The sequence below is a fragment of the Etheostoma spectabile genome, chromosome 16 (genome assembly GCF_008692095.1).
Source record: "Etheostoma spectabile isolate EspeVRDwgs_2016 chromosome 16, UIUC_Espe_1.0, whole genome shotgun sequence".
NCBI lineage: Eukaryota > Metazoa > Chordata > Actinopteri > Perciformes > Percidae > Etheostoma > Etheostoma spectabile.
Genome location: NC_045748.1, coordinates 15517917 through 15529173, shown reverse-complemented (window position 1 = coordinate 15529173; position 11257 = coordinate 15517917). Strand labels below are relative to the sequence as shown.

General features: G+C 36.1%; 1 protein-coding gene across 3 annotated transcripts in view; it reads left to right on the top strand.

The window, feature by feature from the left end:
• Positions 1 to 4496, top strand: part of klhl8 (kelch-like family member 8) — a 10551-nt gene extending 6055 nt beyond the window's left edge. For all 3 annotated transcript variants that reach the window (XM_032539631.1, XM_032539629.1, XM_032539630.1), the window contains exons 8-12: positions 258 to 369; positions 893 to 1061; positions 1149 to 1308; positions 1946 to 2147; positions 2615 to 4496. In XM_032539631.1, the coding sequence (XP_032395522.1) occupies positions 258 to 369; positions 893 to 1061; positions 1149 to 1308; positions 1946 to 2147; positions 2615 to 2738 (767 nt within the window). In that variant the 3' untranslated portion in view covers positions 2739 to 4496. The remainder of the gene's footprint in view (positions 1 to 257; positions 370 to 892; positions 1062 to 1148; positions 1309 to 1945; positions 2148 to 2614) is intronic.
• Positions 4497 to 11257: the final 6761 nt, after the last annotated feature.

The following is an 11257-nucleotide window of genomic DNA, read 5'->3' as shown; positions in this document are numbered from 1 at the left end:
TGCAGTTTGTGGTGCTGTATTGCATTATACAGTGAGGTGTTTCTATTAATTACATAAACTGGCAACTGAGTTTATATTATAAAGACATTTTCTGCAAATACAATACCCTAATATTTTGAGCAGATAATTAAATATTTGGATTACAGATTCACTTCAAAGTGCATAAAATATACCTTGCAACATACCAAAACATCACTGATCAGGTGACAGAATCATAAAGACTCGTCTTCATATCAATTTAATGTTGGTTTCCTTAGGCAAGGTTTATGCTGTTGGGGGCCATGATGGTAACGAACACTTAGGCAACATGGAGATGTTTGACCCCCTCACTAACAAGTGGATGATGAAAGCCTCCATGAACACCAAGAGGTACACACATGCTACAATATACTGAATGGGAATTGGACTTTCTTCTTTGGAGAATGCTATCTGAATTTCTTTTTTCTAATGCAACATTTTCTCTTCATTTTGGCCTTCCCAAGCCTGTTATTTTCACACCAAATAAATTGTGATAAAAAAAATTCTTGCTTCTTATGTGCCTTCCACAATAGGGAGTATTTAATACACCAACAGTACATCAAGTTGTTGTTGCAATTATACACCTTAAAACTGGCACTATTTGACGGCTTGCTCCACTTTTGCCATTGACAATTGAATTCATACTGCTCTTTATACTCCTGTAGCTGATAGTTTTAGCGTTTAAAACTCTGCTGTTGATCTGTTGATGATGATGATCTACATTTTGATGTAGTAAGTGTTTCCTGTTGAATTAGAAAATGTCAGTTTTTTTTTCCATTTACTATCTGCAGTATGTTTTTACTGTTCTTCGAGTATTTGGTAAACAGCAGAAATACGGCTTTGACCTTGACTAAACTGTATGTGTTTTACTCAGGAGGGGTATAGCCCTGGCGGCTCTTGGTGGTCCTATCTACGCTATCGGAGGTCTGGATGACAACTCCTGCTTTAACGATGTGGAGCGTTATGACATTGAAAGTGACTGCTGGAGCGCTGTGGCGCCGATGAACACACCTAGGGGAGGAGTGGGATCTGTGGCTTTGGGGGTAAGACTGCAAAAGAAGGCCAATCAATTGTGACTGATATATGATATCTACTCTGGACTTCACTGTTTTATACCCTCTCCTCGCCAGAGTTTTGTGTACGCAGTGGGAGGCAACGATGGTGTGGCATCACTGTCCAGTGTGGAGCGGTTTAACCCACACCTGAACAAGTGGACGGAGATCAGCGAGATGGGCCAACGACGGGCTGGAAATGGAGTCAGCAAACTCAATGGCTGCCTCTATGTAGTGGGTGAGAGGAATAAATAAACCAAACATCCGTAATATTCATCTCTTGAGATATGATCACGTGTGTTGCCAGAAATGGTTGTTACCATAAAATGTAGTTCCAAGATGTACTGTATATTGTCCACATTTGCTTGTGCTGCAGTGACTGGAATTACAGACTCCGAAGAACCTAGGTCACATGCCTCCTAGATACACACCCTACAATTTTGGATATAAATGCATGAATCAGGAAATATAAAAGTTCATGTTTTGTCATGCTGTCTGGTAACTGATTAACAGAGTATGAGTGTGAGATTTTTATTATACCATTTGAATTTGAAGAGTCATGGTTCTTTCGAGGTTCATTAAAATGTCTGTAGTGGCATTTGGCCTGGTCAGTAGCTGCGGCTTAGTAAAACAATGAAATCCTCCTATCTTGTGCCTGCTCCATTAGCAGCAACATAATCCTACTCAGAGTGTTAGTGGGTGTTACACCTGAGCGTGTTGTTTACCAGATTACATGTGTCCTTACATGTGAAGTAATATCATAAATGCCAATTTCCTGTTTGATCCGATTATTATAATATTTTTTTTTTTCACAAAAGAACTTGAGATAAATTTCTTGTGATCTTTAATAATTGTCACTCTTGTCTTTCCTTAAGGTGGTTTTGATGACAATTCACCCTTGAGCTCTGTAGAGCGGTTTGACCCACGAATGCACCGCTGGGAGTACGTGTCTGAGCTGACCACCCCACGTGGGGGAGTCGGTGTAGCCACTGTAATGGGAAGAGTGTTCGCAGTCGGGGGTCACAATGGGAACATCTACCTGAACACAGTGGAGGCTTTTGAGCCGCGAATGAACAGGTGAGGACACAATGAATGAAGACTATGGGTATTGTTGCTAAGGTATCAAAGTGGGATTTAGGATGATCTAATATCCCTAATAACCCATATGGATAAACTGTAGGTGTTTCCATGTATGCAGTCAGTGTGTCCAATAATTTAATAGCCAAGGTTAACATACATTTTGCATTTGGTTCTTAGATATTAGAGTAGCTAGCTGAAGGAGCAAGCAACTTGAATTAACATTCACCTGTTGGCAATGCAATGCTCATTTAGAAAACAAAAACAGAAGATACAAGCAAATAACCCAAACCCTGCAATATGCACACAGCACATTGGCACAGAGTTAAAGACACAAATTAGATAATCCAGACCAATTTTAATTTTGCAGTTACAGACCTAACTCAAAAATACTGCTATGATGTTTAGGACTGTTAGTATGTTTTCTTTTTGTTTTGTTGTTAGATATGTGTGTGTTTGCTTTTCAGATGGGAGCTGGTAGGTTCAGTGTCTCACTGCCGTGCCGGAGCTGGAGTGGCCGTCTGTTCGTCTCACGTCAGCCAGATCAGGGACGTCGGCCAGGGCTCCAGCAACGTGGCCAACTGCATGTGACCGCCGCTCCACTTATTCCCTGACTGACTGCCAGTTCAGCATCAGATCTGATCACTGCACAACACAAAGCACACAGACAGTGACAGAGGGATTTTCGCCCAGCATCATTACTGTCACCACTGTCATGATGTTCAGTTTGCACACAGTGATTGAAGAATATTAGGGAGGTTTCACTGACTTGAAGTGCACATCTGACAAACCTGTCAAAATGACACATTCAAGACATTTTCCTTGACTCCTGCTGATGTCATTTGCAATCAGTGATGTAGTATTTTGTACTGTATTTTCTTTTGTTTGACTGCCTTGACATTGTTTTGACTTTTTTTAAGGGAACACAGTAGCTGAGCCTATTAGTATTTAATGCTAACATCTTGAGAATGAGGGGTGAGTTTGGATTTAGAACTACTAGCTTAACTGCACATTATGAATGTGGAGTGTATAATAGGCCAGTATAAATGCATTTTGAAGTTCCTTCTTTAAGACTGGCTCTGCAGTTGAGACAAATCAGTAATTTGAAAGAAATCAAATTGGATTTAACACTTTTTTGCAGTGCAGCGTGTGCAGTTACAGCATTAACATTTTCATTAACCTTTCAGTCAATCTGATGCTCTGATATGATGTGAAGATGTCAAATACATTTCCAAGATTCCTGTGATCTTATGCCAGGTTAAGTGAAAGCGTCAGTCTTTTGTAAAGGTGCATTTCAGAATTATTCAATCAGCAGTCCCAACTGCAGTAAGCTGGATCATATTTCAGCGGTTGTAGCAGGGATCTGCCTCTAATTGTGTTTGAACAATCATTTAAGACTGATTAGCAAAAAATCAGTCACTCGGTAGGAGGTGATGGTCCGAAGAATTGAACTGCTGCAAGTGCCAAACACAAAAAGTCGGTCAGCCGTTCTGGGAAGCTGTAGATGCAAATCTGGTTCAACGCCTGCTGAATCCTGAGTCGCCACCTTTACCTCAACCTCAGAATAGAGGAAGGTTTGATGACTATATACACCTGAGAGTCAGGGACTGATCAGAGCAATATGGTGCACCTCCCCAATTATAAGCAGTTTTACATCATTGTATAGCAATCTATTCAAACTGACAGGGACAGAAATTCAAGATTTGTGTTTGACGATAGCTGGACTGTCAGAAATCCTAATCAGTGCTTTCAGATGTGTATGAGATGCAGCTGAGGTTTGTCTCTGCAGATGGTTGCAATATATTTTAATATATGGACATTCTGTATAATAAAATAGCTGTATCTTTGGTATTATCCTTTATTATACTATCTAATTAATTGCTGTGCACTATTTTCCTAGAATAGATGTGAAGTCGGCGTATATTTTTGTCCTAAATGGAGAAATTTCATGTTACAAGTTTGAATATGTTTATTTAACACATGTCTATTTCTGCCATATCTGCAAAAAATGTAATACTTTCTAGCAACAGTTTAGTTTTTTCAGAGTAGGCACATGTTAAAACTGAAATGCTTAGTCCATTTATAATGTAAATATACATATTATTGCACAGTTGGTGTCCTGCCGGAATAAATATTAGTGTATATTATCAACCTGGTACATCATTCTGACACCATAACTCAAGTAAAACTTGCTGTCAACCTTGTTAGAAACTTCTTTTGAAAGTATTTTGAAATGTTTACTGTTCTTTGTGTTGTTCTTCCTCCTCCTGACGGCTTCCATCTTGTTTATTTTTTTTATTTACATGGTATTGGTATTCATTGGTACAATAAAGTTATGTCTAAAGTTAATTGGTGGAATTCCTCTTTTTTTCTGTAACACTTTTTGAAATGAAGTCTTCCAGTCAAGACTGTACCAAACCAGACTGCTCTGAACTAAAGAGTTTGGTTCATTTTCCAATGCATTGAATTTTCTTTTCTCAATGAGTCAAAATGATACTTTTCTTAAAAGTAGGCATCAGGAGTTTTCCTGATTCTGACATAAATGAGAATTTAATATCAAATGTGCGTTTGGTAACGTCCTATTAAACCAAGTTAAAAAGTAACAGTATATTGGCAGTATAAACTTTATTGAATGTTAACGTGGTTGTTATAAACGGTCTGTTGGACTTTGTGGTTTCACTGTGTTCAATGTGCTCCTGTAATCAACATGTCATTAAGCTTTTTAAAGCTATCTGAAGCTCCAGTTGCACAGATCGTGTGCATGCTGATTCAGCAGCATTCACAGTTTTATCTGTTCTTTATTCTTCAACTTTTTTTGGTCCTCTAACTTCTGCATATGTTCAGCTACAAACACCATTCACACATCAAAATATTTAGCTCCATGAGGACATGATGGCTAATATTCAACTCTTTTCTGCTATTTATAGTTTTGAAAATATTAAGCTTTTTTTTCTAAACATGTTTTGGAGTCAATGGAACAATCTTCGAATCCTCTTCAGGCTTCTTCCTCTTTGAAATGCTACTCCTACCTCATGTGTTGTCACTGTTTTATTCATCGTGTATCACTTATTTCGACATAGCTACTATACTATGACTTTTTTTTAATATAACATACTAGTATACTATGATTTCTCACTTTTTTGACATACTATACTATGACTTTTTAATCACTTTTTTCCCACATGCTATACTAGGACTTTTTCAAGATGTTATTCTGACTGTTTTTGACATACTATAATATGACTACTTTCAAAATACTAGTTTGAATTTTATAACTTTTTTTCATAATACTATACTGTGACTATGATTTTTTTCGACATCCTATACTATAACTTTTTCCGACATACTGTACTGCAATTTTCACCATAAGATACTATTATATATATGTACATATATGTACACTATAACGTATATATGTAACAGTTTTGTTCAAAATAATAGCAGTCCAACACCACTGACCTCATAATTCATATTTTTTTATTAGAAGTGATATTTCTATATTTTCTATATTTATTTTAAAAATAATAGTTGTGTTCAGTTAGTCAAGTGATTGAGTCTGTGAAGAAAAAGGGGGCAATTATGGCCCACATTTAAGGACGGAAGGAAGGAAGGAAGGAAGGAAGGAAGGAAGGAAGTAAATGTGCATGGTTATAGTGCATTTTAATTTGAAATACAGAACATTGCTCTGAGGAACAGCGGACTTTGATTGAAAAGTTCATTGGAGAGAACATAATAAGAAAACATAAAAACAAGTGCAGAAAATTATAGGCTGCTTAGCCAAAACGCTTTCAAATGCCTTGAAATGGCATCCAAAGCCTGAACGACGTGGGAAAAACCGGTCAACTACCATTCGAATGGATCAAAGAATAGGGCTCAACCAATGATCAGCTCCAGGAAAACCAAAGAAGACTTAGTTACCTGTGAGTTCTGTTATGACCAGAAGAAGGCTATGTGAAGCAAAGCTATCAGCTAGAAGCCCCCGCAAATTCCTATTGCTGAAAAAAATACATGTACTAAATAGGTTGAAATTTGCCAGAGGACACATTGACTGGCCAAAGGAGAAATGGCGCAACATTCTGTGGACTGATGAGAACCAAATTGTTCTTTTTGGGTCTAGGGGCTGCAGACGGTTTGTCCGACGACCCCCATGCACTGAATTCAAGCCCTGGACCTCAATCCCATAGAAAACTTGTGGGTTGACATCGAAATTCTGTTTCTGAGACACAACCCAGTAATGCAGAGGAATTGTGGAATGTAGTTCAATGGTCCTGGGCTGGAACACCTGTTCACAGGTGCCAGAAGTTGGTCGACTCCATGCAACACAGACGTGAAGCAGTTCTCAGAAATGACGGTTATGCAACTAAATATTAGTGCAGTGATTCAAAGTAAAGCAAACCCTTGAGACGTTTTTCAGTAAATGACTGAGTTTGCAAAGATAATGCAAATACTGCTATTTTTTGAACAGCCTAATATTCCTTTTTCTTCATTTTCGCAACACAAACTTGATCAATTTTGGTCATTTTTTGACTTGGAATTGAATGTGCAGTGTTCCCAATGCATTGATATTATGGGTTTAAAAGCTATTCTAAGGATTTTACTATACATACTCATACAATGACTTTTGTTCAGAACTTTTTTGTCCTGTGCTTTACTTTTGTGGGCATACTATACTAAGACTTTTTAATCACTTTATTTCAACATACTGTACTGTGACTTTTTTACGGCATACTATGCTAAGACTTTTTTCAACGTGCTATGCTATGACAGTCTTTCACTTTTCAACATGCTATACTATTACTGTTTTCAACCCGACTTATTTGGTTGCTTGGTGACCTTTAAGTTAAGACTGTGTTAACAAGCCGCAGTAACTAAGCTTATACTATCCCCAGTTTGGGCAGGTCCTTCTTGTGCTGTATTTGTACGTTCTTCCAGGCTTTTTTTGTCATGACTTTTCTATTTCATGACTTTTTTTCGACATATTTTACTATGACTTTTAGTTATCATTTTTTTTGACACACTATATTAAGACTTTTTAATGAGTTTTTTAACATACTACATTATGACTTTTTCGAAATTCTAGACTATGACATTTTTGTGACATTTTTTGACATACTATGCTATGACTTTTTAATCACTTTTCCGACATGCTATTATTCTATCACTGTTTTCAATCTTCAGTATTTGGTTGTTCGGTAGTGTGGTGGTTAAGGCCTCAATAACAAGCAACAAGTAGGCAGTATACTCCTAACCTGGGGTTTGATCCCTAGTCTGGGTAGGATCTCCATGTTTGCACGTTCTTCAAGGGTTTCTTTGTCATGGCTTTTTTTGGTACATTGACTTTTTTTCAACAAACTAGACTATGACATTTTTTTTTAATTATATATGCTATATTATGAAGTTTTTTCTTTCAGTACCCTTTACCATGAGTTTTTAGGACTTTATTTTGACATGCTTTACCATGACTTTTTTACGACTTTTCCGACATACGGCCATATGCTATATGCTAAGACTTTTTTTAACGTGCTATACTATGACAGTCTTTCACTTTTCGACATGCTGTACTATTACTGTTTTCAACCTCACTTATTTGGTTGCTTGTGGTCGTGTTTAAACTGTTTAAAAAAAATGTAGTCGACCTACACCTAAGACTTTTCTATGGTTTTTTTTTTCAACATAGTAATCTATGACTTTTTACTATTATACTTTTTTCTACGTCTTGACTTTTATGACTTTTTTTGACATGCTATACTATGACTTTTTACAATTGGTTTGACATGCTATACTAGGACTTTTTATAATTCTTTTTCGACATGCTATACTATGACTTTTTTATGAGTTTTATCAACATACTAAGTATGAGTTTTTTCAACATTCTATACTATGACTTCTTTATGAGTTTTTTTTTACATACTTACTATTGACTTTTTATTAACTTTTTAATGACTTTTTTATGACTTTTTTGTGACTTTTTTATGACTTTGTTGACATACTATACTATGACTTTTTCCGATGTGTTGTATTATGACATTGTATCACTTTTTTGACATGCTGTACTATTACTGTTTTCAACCTCACTTATTTGGTTGCTTGTTGCCCACATTTAAGGACGGAAGGAAGGAAGGAAGAAGGAAGAGGAAGAAGTAAAGGATATGGTTATAGTGCATTTAATTTGAAATACAGAACATTGCTCTGAGGAACAGCGGACTTTGATTGAAAAGTTCATTGGGAGAGAGAACATAGAAAACATAAAAACAAGTGCAGAAAATTATAGGCTGCTTAGCCAAAACGCTTTCAAATGCCTGAAATGGATCAAAGCCTGAACGACGTGGGAAAAACCGGTCACTACCATTCGAATGGATCAAAGAATAGGCTCAACCAATGATCAGCTCCAGGAAAACCAAAGAAGACTTAGTTACCTGTGAGTTCTGTTATGACCAGAAGAAGGCTATGTGAAGCAAAGCTATCAGCTAGAAGCCCCCGCAAATTCCTATTGCTGAAAAAAATACATGACTAAATAGGTTGAAATTTGCCAGAGGACACATTGACTGGCCAAAGGAGAAATGGCGAACATCTGTGGACTGATGAGAACCAAATGTTTCTTTTTGGGTCTAGGGGCTGCAGACGGTTTGTCCGACGACCCCCAGCACTGAATTCAAGCCCTGGACCTCAATCCCATAGAAAACTGTGGGTTGACATCGAAATTCTGTTTCTGAGCACAACCCAGTAATGCAGAGGAATTGTGGAATGTAGTTCAATGGTCCTGGGCTGGAACACCTGTTCACAGGTGCCAGAAGTTGGTCGACTCCATGCAACACAGACGTGAAGAGTTTCAGAAATGACGGTTATGCAACTAAATATTAGTGCAGTGATTCAAAGTAAGCAAACCCTTGAGACGTTTTTCAGTAAATGACTGAGTTTGCAAAGATAATGGCAAATACTGCTATTTTTTGAACAGCCTAATATTCCTTTTTCTTCCTTTTCGCAACACAAACTTGATCAATTTGGTCATTTTTTGACTTGGAATTGAAGTGCAGTGTTCCCAATGCATTGATATTATGGGTTTAAAAGCTATTCTAAGGATTTTACTATACATACTCATACAATGACTTTTGTTCAGAATTTTTTGTCCTGTGCTTTACTTTTGTGGGCATACTATACTAAGACTTTTAATCACTTTATTCAACATACTGTACTGTACTTTTTACGGCATACTATGCTAAGACTTTTTCAACGTGCTATGCTATGACGTCTTCACTTTTCACATGCTATACTATTACTGTTTTCAACCCGACTTATTTGGTTGCTTGGTGACCTTTAAGTTAAGACTGTGTTAACAAGCCGCAGTAACTAAGCTTATACTATCCCCAGTTTGGGCAGGTCCTTTGTGCTGTATTTGTACGTTTCTTCCAGGCTTTTTTTTGTCATGACTTTTCTATTTCATGACTTTTTTTCGACATATTTTACTATGACTTTAGTTATCATTTTTTTTGACACACTATATTAAGACTTTTTAATGAGTTTTTAACATACTACATTATGACTTTTTCGAAATTCTAGACTATGAATTTTGTGACATTTTTGACTACTATGCTATGACTTTTTATCACTTTTCCGACATGCTATTATCTATCACTGTTTTCAATCTTCAGTATTGGTTTGTCGGTAGTGTGGTGGTTAAGGCCTCAATAACAAGCAACAAGTAGGCAGTATACTCCTAACCTGGGGTTTGATCCTAGCTGGGTAGGATCTCCATGTTTGCACGTTCTTCAAGGGTTTCTTTGCATGGCTTTTTTTGGTACATTGACTTTTTTTCAACAAACTAGACTATGACATTTTTTTTAATTATATATGCTATATTATGAAGTTTTTTCTTTCAGTACCCTTTACCATGAGTTTTTAGGACTTATTTGACATGCTTTACCATGACTTTTTTACGACTTTTCCGACATACGGCCAATGCTATATGCTAAGACTTTTTTTAACGTGCTATACTATGACAGTCTTTCACTTTTCGACATGCTGTACTATTACTGTTTTCAACCTCACTTATTGGTTGCTTGTTGGTCTTGTGGTTAAGACTGTTTAAAAAAAAATAGTAGTCGACCTACTACACTAAGACTTTTCTATGAGTTTTTTTTTCAACATAGTAATCTATGACTTTTTACATATTATGACTTTTTTCTACGTCTTGACTTTTTATGACTTTTTGACATGCTATACTATGACTTTTTACAATTGGTGACTGCATACTAGGACTTTTATAATTCTTTTCGACATGCTATACTATGACTTTTTTATGAGTTTTATCAACATACTATAGTATGAGTTTTTTCACATTCTATACTATGACTTCTTTATGAGTTTTTTTTTACATACTATACTATGACTTTTTATGACTTTTTAATGACTTTTTTATGACTTTTTTGTGACTTTTTTATGACTTTGTTGACATACTATACTATGACTTTTTCCGATGTGTTGTATTATGACATTGTATCACTTTTTTGACATGCTGTACTATTACTGTTTTCAACCTCACTTATTTGGTTGCTTGTTGGTCTTGTGGTAAAGACTGTTTAAAAAAAAATAGTAGTCGACCTACTACACTAAGACTTTTCTATGAGTTTTTTTTTCAACATAGTAATCTATGACTTTTTACTATATTATTACTTTTTTCTACGTCTTGACTTTTTAGGACTTTTTTTGACATGCTATACTATGACTTTTTACAATTGGTTTGACATGCTATACTAGGACTTTTTATAATTCTTTTTCGACATGCTATACTATGACTTTTTTATGAGTTTTATCAACATACTATAGTATGAGTTTTTTCAACATTCTATACTATGACTTCTTTATGAGTTTTTATTTACATACTATCCTATGACTTTTTATGACTTTTTATGACTTTTTTATGACTTTGTCGACATACTATACTATGACTTTTTCCAATGTGTTGTATTATGACATTTTACCACTTTTTCGACATGCTGTACTATTACTGTTTTCAACCTCACTTATTTGGTTGCTTGTTGGTATGGTGGTTAAGACTGTTTAAAAAAAAATAGTAGTCGACCTACTACACCAAGACTTTTCTATGAGTTTTT